Source organism: Oncorhynchus keta, chromosome 23, assembly GCF_023373465.1.
Source record: "Oncorhynchus keta strain PuntledgeMale-10-30-2019 chromosome 23, Oket_V2, whole genome shotgun sequence".
Taxonomy (NCBI): domain Eukaryota; kingdom Metazoa; phylum Chordata; class Actinopteri; order Salmoniformes; family Salmonidae; genus Oncorhynchus; species Oncorhynchus keta.
This window is the reverse complement of record NC_068443.1, coordinates 4,846,856-4,874,762: the sequence shown is the minus strand read 5'-3', so window position 1 is coordinate 4,874,762 and position 27,907 is coordinate 4,846,856. Positions and strand designations below refer to the sequence as shown.

General features: G+C 40.2%; 2 protein-coding genes across 7 annotated transcripts; both read left to right on the top strand.

The window, feature by feature from the left end:
- The first annotated feature begins 144 nt into the window (after positions 1–144).
- On the top strand, positions 145–27,907 carry hhatla (hedgehog acyltransferase like, a). Of its 5 annotated transcripts, XM_052475998.1 has the most exons (14): positions 145–371; positions 3,762–3,798; positions 4,429–4,568; positions 12,997–13,064; positions 13,353–13,466; positions 14,108–14,134; positions 15,647–15,841; positions 16,530–16,739; positions 16,997–17,168; positions 24,413–24,557; positions 24,924–24,959; positions 25,183–25,384; positions 26,394–26,535; positions 27,078–27,907. In XM_052475998.1, exons 3-14 carry the CDS (start codon positions 4,463–4,465, stop codon positions 27,233–27,235), a joined length of 1,575 nt encoding a protein of 524 aa, XP_052331958.1. In that variant the 5' UTR covers positions 145–371; positions 3,762–3,798; positions 4,429–4,462; the 3' UTR covers positions 27,236–27,907. The 5 variants fall into 5 exon arrangements, with proteins under 5 accessions (XP_052331958.1, XP_052331960.1, XP_052331957.1 ...); XM_052476000.1 differs by lacking the exon at positions 3,762–3,798 and having other exon boundaries at positions 145–386; XM_052475997.1 differs by lacking the exon at positions 3,762–3,798 and having other exon boundaries at positions 146–371.
- Positions 21,407–24,351, top strand: LOC127910903 (leucine-rich repeat and coiled-coil domain-containing protein PF3D7_0703800-like). Of its 2 annotated transcripts, none has more exons than XM_052476003.1 (2): positions 21,407–22,878; positions 22,969–24,351. In XM_052476003.1, the coding sequence occupies exons 1-2, from the start codon at positions 22,588–22,590 to the stop codon at positions 23,599–23,601; spliced, it is 924 nt and encodes a 307-aa protein (XP_052331963.1). In that variant the 5' UTR covers positions 21,407–22,587; the 3' UTR covers positions 23,602–24,351. The 2 variants fall into 2 exon arrangements, with proteins under 2 accessions (XP_052331963.1, XP_052331962.1); XM_052476002.1 differs by having other exon boundaries at positions 21,407–23,028; positions 23,089–24,351.

Below are 27,907 nucleotides of genomic sequence, written 5' to 3'. Positions count from 1 at the left end.
TCAGAGTAGGCTGCGACAGTATCCATTCCTTTCTCTCTCTGCGCTGTGGAACCTGCGTCCGTTTTGACAGACAGTCACTGGACCACCTCTCACTGCGGCGCAGTTCTGAAAAAGATAAATATATCCCGCAGAGTGGCACCCACACCCACACCCCCACCCCCACCCTAGTTCGCAACATCCTCAACTGCTGCGCCTGGCTATCACAGGGGGTAAGGCACCGGCGTTACCAAAAGCAGGGACGAATGAATTAGAAAAACAAAACGCCTTACAAACCCAAACCCCTTTTACTTCTTTTTTTTTTTTTTACATTTTGGGGAGAGGGACAGCAATACACCTTGTAACCTGTCCTGTAGCTGAGAACGGATAGAAAGGTCAGTATAGAACAGGTGCGCTATCGGATGACTGTGACATAATCGCATTGAAATACGGTAGAATTTTACTGCAACAATGTATTGCATGCTGGCAGCGTATGCGGTTTTAGAACAGTAGACCTACCGCTAAATAGCGTTCAATTTGTATGCAACACACTCAAGCGGACGCTGGAGTTCTTCTTTGGCATTAAAACGATCTTGGCAATTGGGTTTGTTATTCCAACTCCATCTAACTCTCTCAACTTGGTGCAGTGTGGCCATATACTCCTGTTTCTATATGCCAACGCAGGTACGTTATTCTTCCAACTATAGTCATAATATGAACACAGTCCAGGCCTATAGCTAGTTGTGTATTCCAGTGCACCTTTCTTGGTCATTTTATGCGATGCTAATATACACGGTGGTGTGATTCCCCGATGCGTCTCACTGCAGATATCACATAGCATTGCAGCTGCTGAACGGTGGCGGAGAGAGCGAGAGAGCTCAACTGCTATGGCTAAAATAGGAGAGGAGGTAGGATTGCTCAGCTGACAGTGCTGATTCTGGGGATCTCTGAGCAGGGCAGTTTGTGAGGCGTTACAGTCAAATTTAGAACACGCTGTCTCTGCCGCTGTCACTGACTTGTCCCCCCGAAGCTTAACAGGAAAATGTACTTTTAAAACGTTTTTTTTTTTGTTAAGAATGTTTAGTGTTCTTTATATGACCAGCATTTCTAGAGATCCAACTCTCAATGTTATGTTGTTAAAATGGTCTCACATTACTACTGTTACCATTATCGTTGTTTTGAGATTAGAAACAGCGTTTGAAACAGTGTAGACCTACAGTTGAGGTTGATAAGGGAGGACTTTTCAAACTGTACACGATATCTTTTATTGCAATCAGGGTCAGCTCAGGGCATAAGCGACATAGGTTGTCAATTAGCCCCCCGGCCACTAGGGGGCCTCGATCCCACTAAATTTTATTTAAAAAATGTGGAACACAGTCAGGGTCTCGACTTACTGTTAAAAGTTACAATAGTAAAATACACAGGGTGCAAGTTCGACATTTGGTTATGCATCAGCATTTTTTCTCTTGTTTTGTCGGTCACTGACAGTCACTCAATTAGCCATGTCAGCTAGCTATTTTTAGATTGGTAAATGAGCCTCGACAGTTATCAAAACGTGAATGAATAGGCCCACATACATTTTGTTAGTCACTCTCATTCAGATCATTAATATGGCATATGTGGGGGCGGCAGGGTAGCCGAGTGGTTAGAGCATTGGACTAGTAACTGTAAGGTTCCAAGTTCAAACCCCTGCGCTGACAAGGTCTGTCATTTGGCCCCTGCTTCTTCTGCACCAAATGAACAGGCAGTTATTGAAAATAAGAATTTGTTCTTAAATGACTTGGCAAAATGTGTAGATTTGCAGGAATTTAGCTTTAAAATGGCAAAAATCTCTGCCCTACAAAACTTTTTGTAAAACTGCAACTGCAACAAGTAAAAAATCAGACATTGTTTTTCCGTTGGAATTTGGCTGTATTTTTAGATGGTTGAATGCAATGTGATGGGCACATTGCCCCATGGCATAATGGCATTACAGAAACAGAATACGTTTCAGATAGTACCCTTGATTTTTTTCCACATTTTGTTGTGTTACAGCCGGAATTTAAAATGGATAAAATTGAGATTTTACTGTATCTGTAAAGTCCCTCAGTCGAGCAGTGAATTTCAAACACAGATTCAACCACAAAGACCAGGGAGGTTTTACAATGCCTCGCAAAGAACGCCTCGCAATCTATTGGTAGATTGGTTTAAAAAAAAAAGGCAGACATTGAATATCCATTTGAGCAAGATTTTAATCACACTTTGGATGGTGTATCAATACACCCAGTCATTACAAAGATACAGGCGTCCTTTCTAACTCAGTTGCCGGAGAGGAAGGAAACCACTCAGAGATTTCACCAAAAGGCCAATGGTGACTTTAAAACAGCTACTGTACAGAGTTGAATGGCTGTGTTGGGAGAAAACTGAGGATGGATCAACAACATTGTAGTTACTCCACAATAACAACCTAATTGACAGAGTGAAAAGAAGGAAGCCTGTACAGAATACATATATTTGTAAGTCGCTCTGGAGAATAAATGACTTAAATGTAAATATTTCCAAAACATGCATCCTGTTTGCAACCAGGCACTAAAGTAATACTTCAAAAAATGTCGCAAAGCTTTTGTCCTGAATACAAAGTGTTTTTTTCAGGACAAATCCAGTACAACACATTACTGAGTACCACTCTCCATATTTCCAAGCATACTGGTGGCTGCATCATGTTATGGGTATGCTTGTAATCTTTAAGGACTGGGGACTTTTTCAGGATAAAAAAGAAACCTATTGGAGCTAAGCAAAATCCTAGAGGAAAACCTGGTTCAGTTTGCTTTCCACCAGACACTGGGAAATGAATTCCTCTTTCAGCAGGACAATAACCTAAAACACAAGGCAAAATCTACACTGGGAGATGAATTCCCCTTTCAGCAGGACAATAACCTAAAACACAAGGACACATCTACACTGGGAGATGAATTCCCCTTTCAGCAGGACAATAACCTAAAACACAACACTGGACACATCTACACTGGCAAAATTGCACTGGAGTTGCCAAGAAGCCAGTGAATGTTCCTGAGTGGCCAAGTTACGCACATAGATGTTAAAACTACTTGAAAATACAGTGGGGCAAAAAATTTAGTACCACCAATTAAAAATATGAGAGAGGCCTGTAATTTTCATCATAGGTACACTTGAACTATGACAGACAAAATGAGAAAAAAATCCAGGAAATCACATTGTAGGATTTTTAATGAATTTATTTGCAAATTATGGTGGAAAATAAGTATTTGGTCAATAACAAAAGTTTATCTCAATACTTTGTTATATACCCTTTGTTGGCAACGACAGAGGTCAAACGTTTTCTGTAAGTCTTCACAAGGTATAGCTTCTGAAGGGACTGTAGGCTACAATAACAGCAGAATCATATTGTTATACAAGGCTTAGTCCTATAGGTGTCAATGGTTGTTTTTCCCCTGTCATCATACTTTTAACCTATTGCACCTAAACACTGCTTTATGCTGAAGTAATGGAATTACATTCACATTTTTTTTTGTGCTTGTTCAATATCACATAAAAAAAAAATGAAAAAGATCTCCTATTTTCACCATTTGAACTGAGTACTTTGTGGCTTTCACACAGGATGGCTGCAATGGTTGATATGGTTTAACAGTTATTATGCAATGTGTGCATTTTTTTGTGACTGTGCTACAGAAGCTTGCAAAGTACATTATGTTCATGAACAAGACTCAATATGGGGTGTTTTTTTATTGTTGTTTTGAACCACTACTGACTGCTATTACCGAGAATAGTCAACATCTCCTTGAGGTGAATTCTTCTCCACAGCAGGTCAGTATTGTAATGTCATTCCAAAGTGGTTCTGTCTCTCTCTCTGTCTCTGTGTTTCTCTCTCTCCCCCCTCTCTCTCTCTCTCTCTCTCTCTCTCTCTCTCTCTCTCTCTCTCTCTCTCTCTCTCTCTTCTCTCTCTGTGTATCTCTCTCCTCTCTCTCTTTCTCTCCCTCTCCCTCTCTGTCTCTCTCTCCTCTCTCTCTTTCTCTCCCTCTCCCCTCTCTCTCTCTCTCTCTCTCTCTCTCTCTCTCTCTCTCTCTCTCTCTCTCTCTCTCTCTCTCTCTCCTCTCTCTCTCTGTCTCTCTCTCCCTCTCCCCTTTCTCTCTCTCTCTCTCTCTCTCTCTCTCTCTCTCTCTCTCTCTCTCTCTCTCTCTCTCTCTCTCTCTCTCTCTCTCTCCTCTCTCTCTCTCTCTCCTCTCCCTCTCTCTCTCTCTCTCTCTCTCTCTCTCCCTCTCTCTCTCTCTCTCTCTCTCTCTCTCTCTCTCTCTCTCTCTCTCTCTCTCTCTCTCTCTCTCTCTCTCTCTCTCTCTCTTTCTCTCTTTCTCTCTCTTTCTCTCTCTGTGTATATATAGATATAATGCCTACTATCATTTTAGCCTGTTCTAATATCCCCCTTTCCCTTACCCTCAGGTCCCCTGTGTGTGTTTAGTGCCAGAGATCCACCATGAGGCTCAAGGCAGCCCTTCCTAAGCTGGAGCTGTACCTGTACGCAGCGGTGCTCTACCTGTCTCTGCTATGGGCTGGTACCTGGATCTGGGACGCATCCGCTGGTGAGTAGAGGACCATGAGTTGTTATTGGACACGTCCCAAATTACACCCTAGTCTCTATTTAGTGCACTGGGACACTTAATTCATTTAGGAATAGTTTGCCATTTGGGACGTGCCTATGATGTAACTGTGTCATTGATTTGACATATCTGAATCTAATAGCTATCCACATCATGTCCTATACACTCTTGTCTTCATAACCAACCTGTATTCTTTCATCAAAGGAGGTCACTATTTTCACATGAACCTGCCTACACGCTGATTGAAAACTGACTCTGCAGAACTTGTTGTTGTTGTCTCTCGTATAGATTTTCCTCCTTGTACATTATCGTCAGTTAAGCGTGATATTTAAACCTCTCACGTCACGTTGCTTGACCTGTTTCCTTCTACAGTATGTGATTGAAATGAAGAGGCCTTAAAAGGCCTTCTCATTAGCTTCATCTGTGTATTATGAGTGTCAGGTTACTATAATAGGCCTAATTAGCAGCTATAATTGTCCTACTTATTAGAGGATATTCTTGGTGTCTAAATGACAGAACGTGTCGGGGAGTCAAACACAACCAGAAATGCCATCGTCTGCCATTGTATTATATTTGTAATAACTTGTAAACATGTATATACAATATTTATAAAAGTATGTGTCAAAGGCTTTTTAATGAAAGTCATTATGAAGTGTTACCAGCCAGTGTGTGTATTCCTTGTTCAGTTTGCTGACGAGAGCTATTCAGAGATGTTATCGATGTCCCGCAGAAGAGCTGCACGGTATAATGCTGCAGTATAGTCAGGCATTATCTTTGTGAATTGATTTAAATAAAGTGACGGGGCAGATTATGTAACCTCTGTGGATGGATGGATGGATGCATGAGCAGGGAGGGAATTACGCATGCTGCAGTCTGTGTGTGCACTGCAGTCGGACCGTGTCAAACTGAAGTAGTGGAGCTTTGTCCTCTAGGATTCTGCTCAGCCTAACTGCCGTCTACATTGTAATAGAGGGATTTCTTCAGCCTTGTAAACAATGACTGGGTTATGGAATAAAAAGCTCAGATGTACAGTATGCTGCTGCAACCACCACTACCCGGCAATGGGACAATAAAGACTTTCTGAATTATGGGGATGATGTTGACTTGCTTTCCTCTCACTGTCTGTTGTGGTTTAAAGTACAGTAGAGTACTGCAGAGTACAGTACAGTAGAGTACTGCAGAGTAGAGTACAGTAGAGTACAGTACAGTAGAGTACTGCAGAGTACAGTAGAGTACAGTTCTGCAGAGTACAGTAGAGTACAGTAGAGTACAGTACATTAGAGTACGGTAGAGTACAGTGGAGTACAGTACAGCACAGTACAGTAGAGTACGGTAGAGTAAAGTACATTAGAGTACGGTAGAGTACAGTGGAGTACAGTACAGCACAGTACAGTAGAGTACGGTAGAGTAAAGTAGAGTAGAGTACAGTAGAGTACAGTAGAGTACGGTAGAGTATGGTAGAGTACAGTAGAGTACAGTACAGTAGAGTACAGTACAGCAGAGTAAAGTACAGTACGGTAGAGTACAGTAGAGTAGAGTACTGTAGAGTAGAGTACAGTAGAGTACAGTAGGTTGTATTATAGGTTATACAGTACAGTAGGTAGAGTACTGCAGTAGGTAGAGGTTGTATATAGGTTGTACAGTAGGTTGAGTAGGTTGTACAGTAGGTTGTATTATAGGTTAGTAGGTTGTACAGTAGGTTGTACAGAGGTTGTAGGTTATATATAGGTTGTACAGTAGAGTACAGTTGTACAGTACAGTAGGTTGTACAGTAGATTATAGGTTACAGTAGGTTGTAGTAGTATAGTACAGTAGAGTACAGTACAGTAGGTTGTATTATAGGTTGTACAGTAGGTTGTACATAGGTTGTATTATGTTATACAGAGGTTGTATTATAGGTTGTACAGTAGGTTATACAGTAGGTTGTATTATAGGTTGTACAGTAGGTTGTATTATAGGTTGTATTATAGGTTGTACAGTAGGTTGTATTATAGGTTATACAGTAGGTTGTACAGGTTGTAGGTTGTACAGTAGGTTGTATTAGGTAGGTTGTATTATAGGTTGTACAGTAGGTTGTACTGTAGGTTGTATTATAGGTTGTACAGTAGGTTGTATTATAGGTTATACAGTAGGTTGTATTATAGGTTATACAGTAGGTTGTATTATAGGTTATACAGTAGGTTGTACAGTAGGTTGTACAGTAGGTTGTATTATAGGTTGTACAGTAGGTTGTACAGTAGGTTGTACAGTAGGTTGTATTATAGGTTGTACAGTAGGTTGTACAGTAGGTTGTACAGTAGGTTGTATTATAGGTTGTATTATAGGTTGTACAGTAGGTTGTATTATAGGTTGTACAGTAGGTTGTACAGTAGGTTGTATTAGTAGGTTGTATTATAGGTTGTACAGTAGGTTGTATTATAGGTTATACAGTAGGTTGTATTATAGGTTATACAGTAGGTTGTACAGTAGGTTGTACAGTAGGTTGTACAGTAGGTTGTATTATAGGTTGTACAGTAGGTTGTATTATAGGTTGTACAGTAGGTTGTATTATAGGTTGTACAGTAGGTTGTATTATAGGTTATACAGTAGGTTGTATTATAGGTTGTATTATAGGTTGTACAGTAGGTTGTATTATAGGTTGTACAGTAGGTTGTACAGTAGGTTGTACAGTAGGTTGTATTATAGGTTGTACAGTAGGTTGTATTATAGGTTGTATTATAGGTTGTACAGTAGGTTGTATTATAGGTTGTACAGTAGGTTGTATTATAGGTTGTACAGTAGGTTGTATTATAGGTTGTACAGTAGGTTGTACAGTAGGTTGTACAGTAGGTTGTATTATAGGTTGTACAGTAGGTTGTACAGTAGGTTGTATTATAGGTTGTACAGTAGGTTGTACAGTAGGTTGTACAGTAGGTTGTATAGGTTGTACAGTAGGTTGTACAGTAGGTTGTATTATAGGTTGTATTATAGGTTGTACAGTAGGTTGTATTATAGGTTGTACAGTAGGTTGTACAGTAGGTTGTATTATAGGTTGTACAGTAGGTTGTATTAGTAGGTTGTATTATAGGTTATACAGTAGGTTGTATTATAGGTTGTACAGTAGGTTGTACAGTAGGTTGTACAGTAGGTTGTATTATAGGTTGTACAGTAGGTTGTACAGTAGGTTGTATTATAGGTTGTACAGTAGGTTGTACAGTAGGTTGTATTATAGGTTGTACAGTAGGTTGTACAGTAGGTTGTATTATAGGTTGTACAGTAGGTTGTACAGTAGGTTGTACAGTAGGTTGTATTATAGGTTGTACAGTAGGTTGTATTATAGGTTGTACAGTAGGTTGTATTATAGGTTGTACAGTAGGTTGTATTATAGGTTGTACAGTAGGTTGTACAGTAGGTTGTATTATAGGTTGTACAGTAGGTTGTATTATAGGTTGTACAGTAGGTTGTATTATAGGTTGTACAGTAGGTTGTATTATAGGTTGTACAGTAGGTTGTACAGTAGGTTGTACAGTAGGTTGTATTATAGGTTGTACAGTAGGTTGTATTATAGGTTGTACAGTAGGTTGTACAGTAGGTTGTATTATAGGTTGTATAGGTTGTACAGTAGGTTGTATTATAGGTTGTACAGTAGGTTGTATTATAGGTTGTACAGTAGGTTGTATTATAGGTTGTACAGTAGGTTGTATTATAGGTTGTACAGTAGGTTGTATTATAGGTTGTACAGTAGGTTGTATTATAGGTTGTACAGTAGGTTGTATTAGTAGGTTGTACAGTAGGTTGTATTATAGGTTGTACAGTAGGTTGTACAGTAGGTTGTATTATAGGTTGTACAGTAGGTTGTACAGTAGGTTGTACAGTAGGTTGTATTATAGGTTGTACAGTAGGTTGTATTATAGGTTGTTGTAGGAACATGTGAACTGCTGGTTATAGTGCTCATTTTCAGTATTTATGGTTGAACTTTAGAGAGTGCTTTATTTTTCTCCCTCTATCTGCCATAAGGCCCTGACTTTCAGATGTACCAGGATCCCCGGCAGCAAGGTTGTCTTTTCATGCCTTGGACCTGAGAAACACAGCTCTCGTGCTCCTTGTCAAGAGTATTTCTGTCTCCACCTCGGAAAGTGCTGTTCTTTTCCTAGTCTCCTGTTGCGTGGAATATTTCAGTTCAATCATCGAGGGCCATGATACACGCTGGAACATAATCTCCTCAAAAATGAGGACGGCTTTGAGGATATGATTATTATTGTGGAAAATATGAAGGGCTTTGTGATAACTAAGTCGGTTATGCAATGCTGATGGGGGCTTTGCTCAATATGCTGCGGCTCTCTTTTTTCAACATTTCCCCCATTTAAACATATTTATTAGTATAACCAAAGTGTTGTAACATGCAGTTGAAGTCGGAAGTTTACATTTTTAAAAAATTATTATTTATTACAAAAAACACAAGGAAGGGGTAACATTAAAGTATTAGAACATGAAGGACAAACACTACAGCATCAAGACACTATCAAACACTACAGCATCAAGACACTATCAAACATGTATCAGTCTTCCTGCAGCAGAGCCATCCTTATGTGTGAGGGTGTCTACTACTACCACTATCAAACATGTATCAGTCGTCCTGCAACAGAGCCATCCTTATGTGTGAGGGTGTCTACTACTACTATCAAACATGTATCAGTCGTCCTGCAACAGAGCCATCCTTATGTGTGAGGGTGTCTACTACTACTATCAAACATGTATCAGTCTTCCTGCAACAGAGCCATCCTTATGTGTGAGGGTGTCTACTACTACTATCAAACATGTATCAGTCGTCCTGCAACAGAGCCATCCTTATGTGTGAGGGTGTCTACTACTACTATCAAACATGTATCAGTCTTCCTGCAACAGAGCCATCCTTATGTGTGAGGGTGTCTACTACTACTATCAAACATGTATCAGTCGTCCTGCAACAGAGCCATCCTTATGTGTGAGGGTGTCTACTACTACTATCAAACATGTATCAGTCTTCCTGCAACAGAGCCATCCTTATGTGTGAGGGTGTCTACTACTACTATCAAACATGTATCAGTCTTCCTGCAACAGAGCCGTCCTTATGTGTGAGGGTGTCTACTACTACCTTGTGAAACCCGCAATCTTGTGAAACCCGAACCCTCCAAGATCCCCCCACAGTTCCCCAATATCTGTCCCTCAACCATTCGAGACGCCTCCCACGGTCCCCCCGGAATAAAAATAATAAAAAATACAATTAATTCCATTCCCCACCCGCAAGAACCCCCCCAATGCACCAACAACCAAGAGAACTAAAGAGAAAAAAAGGTGAAGACAGAAGAAAACAGCAAACAACAATGATTTTTAAAAAAATAATAATAATAAATACATTTAAAACAAAGGAAAAATAATAATAATATTAATAAATACATTTTAAACAAAGGACATCAAGGACAACTGAAATCATAACAGCAATGCCTTCTGTATATATTTGTGTGCAGGTCTGGCACTATTACATGTATGTGTGTGTTCTTGTATGTGTTTATTTGAATGAGAGTGTGTGTATATACATGTGTACAAACACCTGCACGGCATCAGCCTCAGGCAAACTGCCATTAGTTGTAAAAACACGGCCACTTGGTGTCGTTCAAATGTACTTTTATTATGTTTTATTTGGACTTTTTCCCCCCTTTATCTTTAGAGCATCATTCTCTCTCTCACACAGCAACTCCACTCCCACTTGTCTCCAACTCCACATCCCAACCCTCAGCTTCCCTCAGCCCATCCCAACCCTCAGCTTCCCTCAGCCCATCCCAACCCTCAGCTTCCCTCAGCCCATCCCATCCCAACCCTCAGCTTCCCTCAGCCCATCCCATCCCACCCTCAGCTTCCCTCAGCCCATCCCATCCCAACCCTCAGCTTCCTCAGCCCATCCCAACCCCTCAGCTTCCCTCAGCCCATCCCATCCCAACCCTCAGCTTCCCTCAGCCCATCCCATCCCAACCCTCAGCTTCCCTCAGCCCATCCCATCCCAACCCTCAGCTTCCCTCAGCCCATCCCATCCCACCCTCAGCTTCCCTCAGCCCATCCCATCCCAACCCTCAGCTTCCCTCAGCCCATCCCATCCCAACCCTCAGCTTCCCTCAGCCCATCCCATCCCAACCCTCAGCTTCCCTCAGCCCATCCCAACCCTCAGCTTCCCTCAGCCCATCCCATCTATCTCTGCTGGCCACCCTCAGCCCATCCCATCCCAACCCTCAGCTTCCCTCAGCTCAGCTCAGCCCATCCCAACCCTCAGCTTCCCTCAGCTCAGCTCAGCCCATCCCAACCCTCAGCTTCCCTCAGCCCAGCCCATCCCATCCCAACCCTCAGCTTCCCTCAGCCCATCCCAACCCTCAGCTTCCCTCAGCCAATCCCATCATTCTCTCTCTCTCACACAGCAACTCCACTCCCACTTGTCTCCAACTCCACATCCCAACCCTCAGCTTCCCTCAGCCCATCCCATCATTCTCTCTCTCACACAGCAACTCCACTCCCACTCGTCTCCAATTCTACATACCAACCCTCAGCTTCCCTCAGCCCATCCCATCATTCTCTCTCTCACACAGCAACTCCACTCCCACTCGTCTCCAATTCTACATACCAACCCTCAGCTTCCCTCAGCCCATCCCATCTATCTCTGCTGGCCACCCACTTCGTGTTTCTACGCAACACATATCTTTCAACTATGCTGTGATGTTTAATGTACAATTTCAATATATCTTATCAAATAGAATCTACAGATTGCGTGTTGAAGATAAATACTTTTATTAAGAGTATTAGTATATTAGTAATTGACTGACCCGGTCTCTCCAGAGCTCCTAACAGACCTATTTCTAGGGTCAATTTTAGATCCATGCTGTGCATTTTCAGCCATTCCTGAACCTGAGACCAGAAAAAGGCTACCCGAGGGCATGCTGCTGCTCTTACCAAAATAACACACTCAATGGAAATATCAACACGTAACTGTCTTTTTTTCCCCTTCTTCTTCCAATTACACAAGTTCAAAGGTTAAAAAAAGATTGTATCAGACAGAAGATGGATGCGGTTTGCCTGGCTACCCAGACTCCTTAGCCTGGCTACCCAGACTCCTTAGTCTGGCCAAATGCCACACCATGCCCACGAACATTAGAACGAGAGCAGCAGAAGAACTCAGTTTGATTCGTCCGGCTAGGATATGATACAAACACTCTAAAACACATTAACAACAGATAAATCACACAGTAGACATGATTCTGGAGATCTCAGTTCACGCTAGTCCAATGTAACCACTCCTAAAGAGCCTGTCTGAGTTCCCCTCATCTCTGACAGAATTCAACAGAGACTGTCTGAGTTCCCCTCATCTCTGACAGAATCCACCAGAGCCTGTCTGAGTTCCCCTCATCTCTGACAGAATCCACCAGAGCCTGTCTGAGTTCCCCTCATCTCTGACAGGATTCAACAGAGCCTGTCTGAGTTCCCCTCATCTCTGACAGAATCCAACAGAGCCTGTCTGAGTTCCCCTCATCTCTAATGGAATCCAACAGATCCTGTCTGAGTTCCCCTCATCTCTGACAGGATTCAACAGAGCCTGTCTGAGTTCCCCTCATCTCTGACAGAATCCACCAGAGCCTGTCTGAGTTCCCCTCATCTCTGACAGGATTCAACAGAGCCTGTCTGAGTTCCCCTCATCTCTGACAGAATCCACCAGAGCCTGTCTGAGTTCCCCTCATCTCTGACAGAATCCGCCAGAGCCTGTCTGAGTTCCCCTCATCTCTGACAGGATTCAACAGAGCCTGTCTGAGTTCCCCTCATCTCTGACAGAATCCAACAGAGCCTGTCTGAGTTCCCCTCATCTCTAATGGAATCCACCAGAGCCTGTCTGAGTTCCCCTCATCTCTGACAGAATCCAACAGAGCCTGTCTGAGTTCCCCTCATCTCTGACAGAATCCAACAGAGCCTGTCTGAGTTCCCCTCATCTCTGACAGAATCCAACAGAGCCTGTCTGAGTTCCCCTCATCTCTAATGGAATCCAACAGAGCCTGTCTGAGTTCCCCTCATCTCTGACAAAATCCACCAGAGCCTGTCTGAGTTCCCCTCATCTCTAATGGAATCCACCAGAGCCTGTCTGAGTTCCCCTCATCTCTGACAGAATTCAACAGAGCCTGTCTGAGTTCCCCTCATCTCTAATGGAATCCAACAGAGCCTGTCTGAGTTCCCCTCATCTCTGACAGGATTCAACAGAGCCTGTCTGAGTTCCCCTCATCTCTAATGGAATCCAACAGAGCCTGTCTGAGTTCCCCTCATCTCTGACAGGATCCAACAAAACTCTCACATTGGTTGTTTTAAATGGTTTGTCCATCAGTCGTCAGTGTACAGTAATTCCCTTTCCTGTTTTGATTTTCAGACAACGTGAACAGAAAAGTGTTCAAGAAGAGTGTGAAACCAGGATGGCATTACTTTGGAAGGAAAATGGTCAGTGGTTCATTCCCAGTATGTAATGTACAAGCCATCCCATACACTGAAACCGATTAAACCTAGTCCTGGACTGAAAAGTGAGATTTTCCATTGAGCATGCAATTTAGTCCAGTACGAAGCTTAATCTGTTCTAACTAATTGGAATTGATTTATCTCTCTGTTCCTCGTGAGACTGTGTTGCCTCACTAATACATTTTACACACTTTTTATTTTATTTGTTGAAATTGATGTGTGAATTGATATATTTTTGTTTTTTCAACTATTTGTTTTTTTCATGTGTTATAGGACGTTGCTGATTTTGAATGGGTGATGTGGTTCACAACATTCCGCAATCACATCCTATTCGCCCTCGCCGGTCATGTGATCTTTGCCAAAGTCTGCTCCCTGATATCTCCCAGGGTGTGTATTCACAGTTACAATGACTTGCCACACTCAAAATGTAGGTCTCAAAAGGCACCCTTATAGGGCTCTGGGCAATATAGTAGTGCACTATAGAGAGATTAGGATCCCAGTGAGGGATAAAGCCTAAATGTAGCTTTTTAGGTTTGTGTAACAATTTACAATAAGGGAAAGGGGGGATACCTAGTCAGATGTACGACTGAATGCATTCAACTGAAATGTGTCTTCCGTACTCAACCCCGCTGCCTTAATCGACATGCACGCCAGTTGTTGGGGGTTAACTGCTTTGCTCAGAGGCAGAACGACAAGATTTTTACCTAGCGGTCCTGACGCCTCTAGTTGCTCGTATACCTGTGTAGTACCACTGTAATTACGCATAAAAAAACAACATTGTATTAACATGTTGTTATAGTAACTGAATGTTAATTTGCATAACAAATTTGGAGTGTTGTTTTGTTTGTTTTGTTATTATTGTATAATCCTGCCTAGTAAAAAGCACGAGTTGGCTGACTAATGGAATAGCACATTTATGTATGATCAAAGATTATGCTCCCAATAATGTAAGGGGGTAAACACCCGGCAAATATGTTCATGTATGTTTTCAAACATGCTTTTTGTTTTGTTTTACGCTTGCGGTGAAGATTGGTATGGATGATTGGTATTGCAAGGTAACATTATTAAACAATAGATAACTCTTAATTAATATATATATATATATATATATATATATATATATATATATATATAAAAGGTATTTAATTTCATCCCAACCGTCATCACTTTAGTGTAATCAACCATCTATAACGTCGTCATCGCTGCTGTTTGGTTCCTAATACATCTGTTGGATACGTATGTCATCTGGAGTATATTACATCATAGTAATAATGGCATCGTTTTATCACTACAATCATTGACATTTCTGATAACATTGATTTAACCTTGTAATTAAGTTATAATTACATTGATTTAACCTTGTAATTAAGTTATAATAACATTTTATTAACCTTGTAATTAAGTTATAATAACATTGATTTATTAACCTTGTAATTAAGTTATAATAACATTGATTTAACCTTGTAATTAAGTTATAATAACATTTTATTAACCTTGTAATTAAGTTATAAATAACATTTTATTTATTAACTTTGTAATTAAGTTATAATAACATTTTCTTAACCTTGTAATTAAGTTATAATAACATTTTATTAACCTTGTAATTAAGTTATAATAACATTTTATTAACCTTGTAATTAAGTTATAATAACATTTTATTAACCTTGTAATTAAGTTATAATAACATTTTATTAACCTTGTAATTAAGTTATAATAACATTTTATTAACCTTGTAATTAAGTTATAATAACATTTTATTAACCTTGTAATTAAGTTATAATAACATTTTATTAACCTTGTAATTAAGTTATAATAACATTGATTTAACCTTGTAATTAAGTTATAATAACATTTTATTAACCTTGTAATTAAGTTCTGATAACATTTTATTTATTAACCTTGTAATTAAGTTATAATAACATTGATTTAACCTTGTAATTAAGTTATAATAACATTTTATTAACCTTGTAATTAAGTTATAATAACATTGATTTAACCTTGTAATTAAGTTATAATAACATTGATTTAACCTTGTAATTAAGTTATAATAACATTGATTTAACCTTGTAATTAAGTTAGAATAACATTTTATTAACCTTGTAATTAAGTTCTAATAACTTTGATTTAACCTTGTAATTAAGTTATAATAACATTGATTTAACCTTGTAATTAAGTTATAATAACATTTAACATTTTATTAACCTTGTAATTAAGTTATAATAACATTTTATTAACCTTGTAATTAAGTTATAATAACTTTGATTTAACCTTGTAATTAAGTTATAATAACATTGCTATATAGTTGTAATAATAACATATCATACAATTTTTACAACATTGTCACAACATTGTCACAACATTGTTACAACATTGTAATAATATTATCATAATAACTTTGTAATAACATGATCATAACAACATTGTAATAACATTAACATAACAACTTTGTAATAACCTTTTGGTAACCTTATAACAACCTTGCAATAACATTGTAAAATATATATATATATATATTCAAATAACCGTGTTACAACCTTGTAATAATGTTGGCTCTTCCTGCTCCACAGCACAGGTCGTTGATCTATGGATTGTACGGTGGTTTGGCGGTGCTGGTCAGTATGGGCGGGGGCTTCCTGGCTCTGGTCCTTTCACACTGCTTCATCCTCTACAGCGTGGCTCTGGTCAAGAGGAAGTGGATCGTCTTCGTCGCCGGCCTCGCCAGCCTGGCCACCTTCAAGATGGAACCTTTTAATACTTGGCAGGTGGGTTGGCTAAACTTAGATCTGATTGGTTGATTGGACCACTTGAAATATTTCTACCCTATTCCTGTCCTTGTCTCAACAACGTCAAGCAAGTGTCAGGTTAGTGTTCGCACTCAACTATTGGTACGATGGATTCACAACACCATGTCCTGTGTATTCAGAACTAAACTTTAACGGTCCAGTACTATCCTGGTACATAGCTAGTGTAGATTCACCTTCTTCCCAGGGCTGAGGGAATAAATGTCAGTCCTGGAAGTGCTACCTTTTTGACTGCGATTAGACACACATTTCAAAGTAAATATGCACCAAATGTCATTAGTATTTTGAACTAACTTCCTAATTTATGTAGCTTAACTTTCTAGAATGGATTTTTTAATAGTCATTGGTGTATTAGTTCTTGAATAGAAGTTTGAAGTCTTGACAAAGTATGGCATCCATTTTGGGAAGATGTCAGTTGTTTGACAAAAGTTCCTCAGGAATGACTGACATTGGGGCGGCAGGGTAGCCTAGTGGTAACCGAAAGGTTGCAAGTTCGAATCCCCGAGCTGACAAGGTACAAATCTTAACAGGCAGTTAACCCCACTGTTCCTCGGCCGTCATTGAAAATAAGAATTTGTTCTTAACTGACTTGCCTAGTTAAATAAAGGTAAAATAAATCAATAAAACATCATGTTCACATCTCCTCCAGCAAGGTTTTGTGACGGGCTACTTCGACCTGCAAGACATCCTGTTCTACGGAGGAACCTGTTTCACCATAATGCGCTGCATGAGCTTTGCTCTGGAGAACTGTGAGAAGAAGGATGGCAACTACACCTTCACTGACCTGCTCAAATACAACTTCTACCTTCCATTCTTCTACTTTGGACCCATCCAGACTTTCGATCAGTTCCATGTTCAGGTGAGTCATTTTTCTACTTTTGGACTCATCCAGACGTTCCATCAGTACCTTGTTCAGATGAGTTATATCCTTGAGCAGGTGAAGCTGGCAGTCATAATTAAATTGACATTGTAATATTTCACTAGAGTATTTAGTTCATCAATTTGATGCCACTTTAGTTTGTTTTCTATATATTTGTTGTTTTATAGAACTAATGTATTGGTCAGTTTTTTTTTTTTTTACCATATCATGATCTTTAAACTTTGATTCCCCCCCAGGCCAACAACCCTAACCTGACCCGTAAGCAGAGAGAGATGTGGAACATTACCACCGGGGCTTTGTTGCACCTGGGAGCCATTTTTGTGGTGGACGTGTTCTTCCACTACCTGTACATCCTGACCATCCCCAACGACATGAAGCTGGTCAAGCAGCTGTCCGACTGGTCCTTGGGTCAGTTCAGCTAACTTTAAGGTTCATCATTTATCAGTGTGGGCCAATGAGTTTTTCCTGATCAGGAACACATAATCATGAAAAAAAGGTTATAGCCCTTCTTATCAAGCATTGAAATACACCAAGGCCGGGATTCAATCCCATCACACTTTGTCGACAATGCACCTTTTAAGGGCAATGTTTCCCGTGTTCGCAGAGACCGCATTCACGGTAAACACTGCATATGTTTTCTTCCCGGTAAACACTGCATATGTTTTCTTCCCGGTAAACACTGCATATGTTTTCTTCATGGTAAACACTGCATATGTTTTCTTCACGGTAAACACTGCATATGTTTTCTTCAATGGTAAACACTGCATATGTTTTCTTCACGGTAAACACTGCATATGTTTTCTTCACGGTAAACACTGCATATGTTTTCTTCAATGGTAAACACTGCATATGTTTTCTTCACACTGCATATGTTTTCTTCATGGTAAACACTGCATATGTTTTCTTCATGGTAAACACTGCATATGTTTTCTTCAATGGTAAACACTGCATATGTTTTCTTCATGGTAAACACTGCATATGTTTTCTTCATGGTAAACACTGCATATGTTTTCTTCAGGTAAACACTGCATATGTTTTCTTCACTGCACGGTAAAACACTGCATATGTTTTCTTCATGGTAAACACTGCATATGTTTTCTTCATGGTAAACACTGGTAAACACTGCATATGTTTTCTTCAATGGTAAACACTGCATATGTTTTCTTCATGGTAAACACTGCATATGTTTTCTTCATGGTAAACACTGCATATGTTTTCTTCACGGTAAACACTGCATATGTTTTCTTCATGGTAAACACTGCATATGTTTTCTTCATGGTAAACACTGCATATGTTTTCTTCACGGTAAACACTGCATATGTTTTCTTCAATGGTAAACACTGCATATGTTTTCTTCATGGTAAACACTGCATATGTTTTCTTCATGGTAAACACTGCATATGTTTTCTTCACGATAAACACTGCATATGTTTTCTTCACGGTAAACACTGCATATGTTTTCTTCATGGTAAACACTGCATATGTTTTCTTCATGGTAAACACTGCATATGTTTTCTTCACGATAAACACTGCATATGTTTTCTTCAATGGTAAACACTGCATATGTTTTCTTCACGATAAACACTGCATATGTTTTCTTCAAGGTAAACACTGCATATGTTTTCTTCATGGTAAACACTGCATATGTTTTCTTCATGGTAAACACTGCATATGTTTTCTTCACGATAAACACTGCATATGTTTTCTTCACGGTAAACACTGCATACGTTTTCTTCAATGGTAAACACTGCATATGTTTTCTTCACGGTAAACACTGCATATGTTTTCTTCATGGTAAACACTGCATATGTTTTCTTCACGGTAAACACTGCATATGTTTTCTTCACGGTAAACACTGCATATGTTTTCTTCACGGTAAACACTGCATATGTTTTCTTCAATGGTAAACACTGCATATGTTTTCTTCATGGTAAACACTGCATATGTTTTCTTCACGGTAAACACTGCATATGTTTTCTTCATGGTAAACACTGCATATGTTTTCTTCACGGTAAACACTGCATATGTTTTCTTCATGGTAAACACTGCATATGTTTTCTTCATGGTAAACACTGCATATGTTTTCTTCACGGTAAACACTGCATATGTTTTCTTCAATGGTAAACACTGCATATGTTTTCTTCACGGTAAACACTGCATATGTTTTCTTCATGGTAAACACTGCATATGTTTTCTTCACGGTAAACACTGCATATGTTTTCTTCAATGGTAAACACTGCATATGTTTTCTTCATGGTAAACACTGCATATGTTTTCTTCACGGTAAACACTGCATATGTTTTCTTCAATGGTAAACACTGCATATGTTTTCTTCATGGTAAACACTGCATATGTTTTCTTCATGGTAAACACTGCATATGTTTTCTTCACGGTAAACACTGCATATGTTTTCTTCACGGTAAACACTGCATATGTTTTCTTCATGGTAAACACTGCATATGTTTTCTTCACGGTAAACACTGCATATGTTTTCTTCACGATAAACACTGCATATGTTTTCTTCAATGGTAAACACTGCATATGTTTTCTTCATGATAAACACTGCATATGTTTTCTTCAATGGTAAACACTGCATATGTTTTCTTCATGGTAAACACTGCATATGTTTTCTTCATGGTAAACACTGCATATGTTTTCTTCACGATAAACACTGCATATGTTTTCTTCAAGGTAAACACTGCATATGTTTTCTTCAATGGTAAACACTGCATATGTTTTCTTCATGGTAAACACTGCATATGTTTTCTTCATGGTAAACACTGCATATGTTTTCTTCACGGTAAACACTGCATATGTTTTCTTCAAGGTAAACACTGCATATGTTTTCTTCACGGTAAACACTGCATATGTTTTCTTCAATGGTAAACACTGCATATGTTTTCTTCACGATAAACACTGCATATGTTTTCTTCAATGGTAAACACTGCATATGTTTTCTTCATGGTAAACACTGCATATGTTTTCTTCAATGGTAAACACTGCATATGTTTTCTTCACGGTAAACACTGCATATGTTTTCTTCACGGTAAACACTGCATATGTTTTCTTCATGGTAAACACTGCATATGTTTTCTTCATGGTAAACACTGCATATGTTTTCTTCATGGTAAACACTGCATATGTTTTCTTCACGGTAAACACTGCATATGTTTTCTTCATGGTAAACACTGCATATGTTTTCTTCACGGTAAACACTGCATATGTTTTCTTCACGGTAAACACTGCATATGTTTTCTTCAATGGTAAACACTGCATATGTTTTCTTCATGATAAACACTGCATATGTTTTCTTCAATGGTAAACACTGCATATGTTTTCTTCATGGTAAACACTGCATATGTTTTCTTCATGGTAAACACTGCATATGTTTTCTTCATGGTAAACACTGCATATGTTTTCTTCACGGTAAACACTGCATATGTTTTCTTCATGGTAAACACTGCATATGTTTTCTTCACGGTAAACACTGCATATGTTTTCTTCACGGTAAACACTGCATATGTTTTCTTCAATGGTAAACACTGCATATGTTTTCTTCAATGGTAAACACTGCATATGTTTTCTTCAATGGTAAACACTGCATATGTTTTCTTCATGGTAAACACTGCATACGTTTTCTTCACGGTAAACACTGCATATGTTTTCTTCATGGTAAACACTGCATATGTTTTCTTCATGGTAAACACTGCATATGTTTTCTTCACGATAAACACTGCATATGTTTTCTTCACGGTAAACACTGCATATGTTTTCTTCACGATAAACACTGCATACGTTTTCTTCACGGTAAACACTGCATATGTTTTCTTCACGGTAAACACTGCATATGTTTTCTTCAATGGTAAACACTGCATATGTTTTCTTCAATGGTAAACACTGCATATGTTTTCTTCACGGTAAACACTGCATACGTTTTCTTCAATGGTAAACACTGCATATGTTTTCTTCACGGTAAACACTGCATATGTTTTCTTCATGGTAAACACTGCATATGTTTTCTTCACGGTAAACACTGCATATGTTTTCTTCAATGGTAAACACTGCATATGTTTTCTTCAATGGTAAACACTGCATATGTTTTCTTCATGGTAAACACTGCATATGTTTTCTTCACGGTAAACACTGCATATGTTTTCTTCATGGTAAACACTGCATATGTTTTCTTCATGGTAAACACTGCATATGTTTTCTTCATGGTAAACACTGCATATGTTTTCTTCATGGTAAACACTGCATATGTTTTCTTCATGGTAAACACTGCATATGTTTTCTTCATGGTAAACACTGCATATGTTTTCTTCATGGTAAACACTGCATATGTTTTCTTCACGGTAAACACTGCATATGTTTTCTTCATGGTAAACACTGCATATGTTTTCTTCAATGGTAAACACTGCATATGTTTTCTTCATGGTAAACACTGCATATGTTTTCTTCATGGTAAACACTGCATATGTTTTCTTCAATGGTAAACACTGCATATGTTTTCTTCATGGTAAACACTGCATATGTTTTCTTCATGGTAAACACTGCATATGTTTTCTTCATGGTAAACACTGCATATGTTTTCTTCAATGGTAAACACTTTTCTTCATGCACTATGTTTTCTTCATGGTAAACACTGCATATGTTTTCTTCATGGTAAACACTGCATATGTTTTCTTCATGATAAACACTGCATATGTTTTCTTCATGGTAAACACTGCATATGTTTTCTTCATGGTAAACACTGCATATGTTTTCTTCACGGTAAACACTGCATATGTTTTCTTCAATGGTAAACACTGCATATGTTTTCTTCACGATAAACACTGCATATGTTTTCTTCAATGGTAAACACTGCATATGTTTTCTTCATGGTAAACACTGCATATGTTTTCTTCATGGTAAACACTGTATATGTTTTCTTCACGGTAAACACTGCATATGTTTTCTTCAATGGTAAACACTGCATATGTTTTCTTCACGATAAACACTGCATATGTTTTCTTCAATGGTAAACACTGCATATGTTTTCTTCATGGTAAACACTGCATATGTTTTCTTCAATGGTAAACACTGCATATGTTTTCTTCAATGGTAAACACTGCATATGTTTTCTTCAATGGTAAACACTGCATATGTTTTCTTCATGGTAAACACTGCATATGTTTTCTTCAATGGTAAACACTGCATATGTTTTCTTCACGGTAAACACTGCATATGTTTTCTTCATGGTAAACACTGCATATGTTTTCTTCATGGTAAACACTGCATATGTTTTCTTCATGGTAAACACTGCATATGTTTTCTTCATGGTAAACACTGCATATGTTTTCTTCACGGTAAACACTGCATATGTTTTCTTCATGGTAAACACTGCATATGTTTTCTTCATGGTAAACACTGCATATGTTTTCTTCATGGTAAACACTGCATATGTTTTCTCAATCGGAAATGACTTTTTAATGGTACATTGTCGATGGGATTGAATCTCGGCCCAATGCTGGGCATACACTACACGACTTCGAAATAATAACACATTTCCCGATTTTCTTGTCACAATTCTTTCATTCAAACCATCCTCAACCCCAGGATGTGGGTGCTCACATTACACCATGATTCCCTAGTTAATCATGACCTGCATTTCTCGGGTTCTCGTAAAAATGCCATAAAGCAAACATAACTGAAACATAATCAAACATAACGCAAACATAACGCAAACATAACCAAACATAACCAAACATAACGCAAACAGCGAGCTGCTTTATTAGTGTGCACAATTAATGTGTTGAGAAACATCAAGAAAGAAACGGAAGTGCAGAATATGGACCAGCCAATGGAAGAGGCTCAGAATATGGACCAGCCAATGGAAGAGGCTCAGAATATGGACCAGCCAATGGAAGAGGCTCAGAATATGGACCAGTCAATGGAAGAGGCTCAGAATATGGACCAGCCAATGGAAGAGGCTCAGAATATGGACCAGCCAATGGAAGAGGCGCAGAATATGGACCAGCCAATGGAAGAGGTGCAGAATATGGACCAGCCAATGGAAGAGGCTCAGAATATGGACCAGTCAATGGAAGAGGCTCAGAATATGGACCAGCCAATGGAAGAGGTGCAGAATGTGGACCAGCCAATGGAAGAGGTGCAGAATATGGACCAGCCAATGGAAGAGGCTCAGAATATGGACCAGCCAATGGAAGAGGTGCAGAATATGGACCAGCCAATGGAAGAGGCGCAGAATATGGACCAGCCAATGGAAGAGGTGCAGAATATGGACCAGCCAATGGAAGAGGCGCAGAATATGGACCAGCCAATGGAAGAGGCTCAGAATATGGACCAGTCGATGGAAGAGGTGCAGGATATGGACCAGCCAATGGAAGAGGTGCAGAATATGGACCAGACAATGGAAAAGGCGCAGAATTCGGACCAGACAATAGAAGAGGCGCAGAATATGGACCAGCCAATGGAAAAGGCGCAGAATTCGGACCAGCCAATGGAAAAGGCGCAGAATTCGGACCAGACAATGGAAGAGGCGCAGAATATGGACCAGCCAATGGAAGATGTTCAGAATATGGACCAGCCAATGGAAGATGTTCAGAGTATGGACCAGCCAATGGAAGAGGCTCAGAATATGGACCAGCCAATGGAAGAGGTGCAGAATATGGACCAGCCAATGGAAAAGGCGCAGAATATGGACCAGCCAATCTGTTTTACATCACCTCGGTCCACACGGTGCATGTTGTTGTTGCTCTCCTCTTCACCATCTTTGTTTTGGTCTCACATGCTAAGGGCTCATTGGCTATTGGCAGTAGTCCGTTGCCCAATTGCGTCGTAGCACTGCTCATACTACAAGATGTACGACAAAAATGTCTGACATGTCAGAAATGTATAAGGTCATCCGACAGGGGTCTGGAGAACGGAACAGTCATCATCGCTGCGTCCTTGACCTGTTCAAACTACGCCAGTCCCGACGTATACTGACCCTAGCCCAAGTTAATAGGATTTCACCTCGATCATTCAAATTAATCTGAGATGGAAAAAAACATGGCAAATTCGTAGCGAAGTAGTGTAGTGTACGCCCTGCATAAATCCACTGGATTGAATCCTGTTTATTTCCTCACCTGACCAGGAAAACAAAAAATACAACCTCATCTTATAGGCCAATATCACTACCTAACAGAGATATCAAGTTTAGCATGATTTCTCTGCAGAGCTGTCGGTGGTTGTGGTAATACAAATATGATATTACGCTACGGTATTATCTTCTCTCTATATAGCGTATACATATTATCAATGACACGTTAAAATTTGTAACAAAACTGTAATTTGGGGCGGCAGGGTAGTCTAGTGGTTAGAGCGTTGGACTAGTAACCGGAAGGTTGCAAGTTCAAACCCCCGAGCTGACAAGGTACAAATCTGTCGTTCTGCCCCTGAACAGGCAGTTAACCCACTGTTCCTAGGCCGTCATTGAAAATAAGAATTTGTCCTTAACTGACTTGCCTGGTTAAATAAAGGTTAGGAAAAAAAGTTAATCGCATGTCGTTTCAAATGATGCATGATCTGACAGGAACTTGTTTTGTCTCGTCTGTAGCTGGCCTGGCCTACTCTAACCTGGTGTATGTCTGGTCTCTCTGTCTCGTCTGTAGCTGGCCTGGCCTACTCTAACCTGGTGTATGACTGGGTGAAGGCAGCGGTGATGTTTGGGGTGATCAACACTGTGGCCAGACTGGATCATCTGGATCCTCCTCAGCCTCCTAAGTGTATCACCATGCTCTACGTGTTCGCTGAGACGTAAGTGTCCAACCACCACGGGGATTCACATGTACTGAATCCCTGTGGATAAGAGCATTGGTCCAGTAATCGAATGGTCGCTGGTTCGAATACGAGAGACGAATAGGTGAAAAATCTCTCGAATGTGCCCTTGTGCAAAGCACTTAAAACTTAATTGCTCAGGGATAAGAGTGTCTGCTACATGGCGTGAATGCATGTCTCAGAACCCTTCACATGTGAACACACATGTGAATGTCGGAAGCTGTGTTCCGTGCCATGTCATTATACACCTACTACTGGACGTGGACATCACAATGAGTATTGAGTTTTAGGTCAATGAATATAGAGTCCATGCTCTCTAACTAATATCCTCTCTTCAATTTGTAGGCACTTTGACAGAGGCATCAATGACTGGCTGTGCAAGTGAGTGTCCCATAGTCGATACAGATGGCAAAACATTTTCAAAACCCTCTCAATGCCCAGAATTCATTTTAAAGTTTATTTACTCCCCAATATCAGTGGTCCCTAAACGGTTTCACTCTGGCCCCACTCCCATCATTGGGGAACATCCTTTGATGACCAGAGACAAAACCATGAATCCTTCAGTACTAACAAACGGTGTCTCCATCTCGATCTCCTCTGACAGGTATGTGTACGATTACATTGGAGGAAGCCACAAACATATCTTCAAGGAGCTTGTGGCGACCATCTGTACGTTCGTTGTGACCACTTTGTGGCTGGGTCCATGTGAGCTGGTCTACATCTGGTCGTTCTTCAACTGCTTTGGTCTCAACCTGGAGCTCTGGGTGGACAAGATCTTCTCCTTACCTCCCTTCTCCAACATCGAGGTAAGTTAACACCCGCAGCAAACCATCCTTGCCTCCCACTGCTGGCTTGCCTCTGAAGCAAAGCAGTGTTGATCCTGTTTGATCCTTGGGTGGGAGACCAGATGCTGCTGGAAGTGGTGTTGGAGGGCCAGTAGGAGGCACTCTTTCATCTGGTCAACAACAAAACATATCCAAATGCCCCAGGGCAGTAACTGGGGACATTGCCCTGTGTAGGGTGCTGTCTTTTGGATGGGATGTCCTGACTCTCTGTGGTCACCAAAGATTCCATGGCACTTATCGTAAGAGTCGGGGTGTTAACCCTGGTGTTCCTGGCTAAATTCCCAATCTGGCCCTCACACCATCATGGCCACCTAATCATCCCCAGCTTCCAACTGGCTCATTCATCCCCCCTCCTCTCCCCTGTAACTATTCCCCAGGTTGATGCTGTAAATGAGAACGTGTTCTCAGTTAACTTACCTGGTAAAGTAAGGGTTAAAAAAAATGGTTATTAATAATGAATGGATGCTATGTGGGAAAGAGCTGTTCTATGGTAGACCAACCCTCGTCCTGGGGGAGCTACTGTACTGTCTGCAGGAGAGGCTACTGTACCCTCTGGGGGCTACTGTACCCTCTGAGAGGGGGGCTACTGTAACCACTGGGGAGCTACTGTACCCTCTGGGGGGAGCTACTGTACCCTCTGGGGGCTGCTGTACCGTCTGCAGGAGAGGCTACTGTACCCTCTGGGGGGGGGCTACTGTACCCTCTGGGAGGGGGGCTACTGTACCCTCTGGGGGGAGCTACTGTACCCTCTGGGGGGAGCTACTGTACCCCAGCTGTGTACTGATATGAATCAGCTGCTCATTGGAATCATGATTAGCTGAATCAGGTGTGCTGCCAATGTTACCATAATGGCTCCCAATATTTAAATATTGCTTTGAAATCCAATCCTTTCAGATTCATATCTGCAGGAGTGGCTGTAGAAAATAAGGTCTGGAGACTGATTGAGTCCCTATGTCCCCTCTGTCCACAGTATGCCATAGGTGAGGCCATGTCTCGTAGAATCAGAGCCGTCTTCGGGGCCCTCAACTTCTGGACTATCATCCTCTACAACGTCCTGGCTCTCAACAGTCTGGAGTTTGCTAAGCTGGTGGGAAAAAGACTGATCGTCCAAGGTAAGAAGGACCTTTACTGTAGTGGACAAGACAAAGAACAATGCTCAAAAGTCATGGGGAAAAAAGTATATTCCATAATTACATTACAGGCCAAAAGTAAATATTGTATGTAGTTACATAGAAAAAATGCCACAGAGAATAACGGTTTGTTTGTCTGAGGTGTTCTTGACCAGTCTGATAAAGATGTCCTCCTTCCTTGGAAGCTGTTCTTGACCAGTCTGATAAAGATGTCCTCCTTCCTTGGAAACTGTTCTTGACCAGTCTGATAAAGATGTCCTCCTTCCTTGGAAACTGTTCTTGACCAGTCTGATAAAGATGTCCTCCTTCCTTGGAAACTGTTCTTGACCAGTCTGATAAAGATGTCCTCCTTCCTTGGAAACTGTTCTTGACCAGTCTGATAAAGATGTCCTCATTCCTTGGAAGCTGTTCTTGACCCATCTAGTTTACATTGAAAACGGCAGTTGTTCAAAAGTATATTTTCTCCATCTTATATTTCACATCTTTCTCTAGTCTACTTCTCACTTCTTGTCTCTGTCTTCCAGGTTTCCCTCTGTCCACCCTGTCTGTACTGTTTGTGACCTACTGTGGTGTTCAGCTGGTGAAGGAGAGGGAGAGAAAACAAGCCTTTTTGGATGACCCCGAGCCAGCGGCCGTGCCCCAAGACATGCCTGAGGAGGTCGGAAAAATGAAAGCTGAGTAAACGCACAAACAAGGAGAAAACAGAAAACTTAATTTTGTTTTTTGAGGACCTGGTTTTCACATCAACAATCAACAACACCCCCCAGCCCCTTTCATATTTTTACACCCTTGAGCTTCCATACTGTACTGAATCGTACCAGACTGTCACAAGTCACAGGTAATCATCGTAGTGGCAACTCTTCTACTACTACTACTACTACTACTACCAAGTTGTCACCATGACAACTACTACTCTACCACTCTGTTGGTATTGAAAAAACAAAGCATTATTTTATTATTTTTAACTGTGAAAAGTCCTGAAGTGCACTTGCTGTAGATAATCATCATTTGACACGTACCCTCGTCCTTTTTGGTACATACACCGAAGGTACATTTTTGTATATTCATATGAAACAAAAGATGGATATCAGGAAATTGAAGAGAGACAAATATTTTATGCAGACACAGCTAATATATTGACATCACATGTTCTTATTTAGAGCGACTTACAGTAGTGATTGTATCCATTTTTTTGTACTGGTCCCCAGTGGGAACCAAACCCACATCCTTGGCATTGCACACTGTTGTCAAACACCTCTGAGCCAAATGTCTCTACATTTTGTTCAAGTGTCTTTTATGTCTGTTTTTAATGTACCAAAACTATTGCAGTAATACAAAACTGAAACCTCATAAA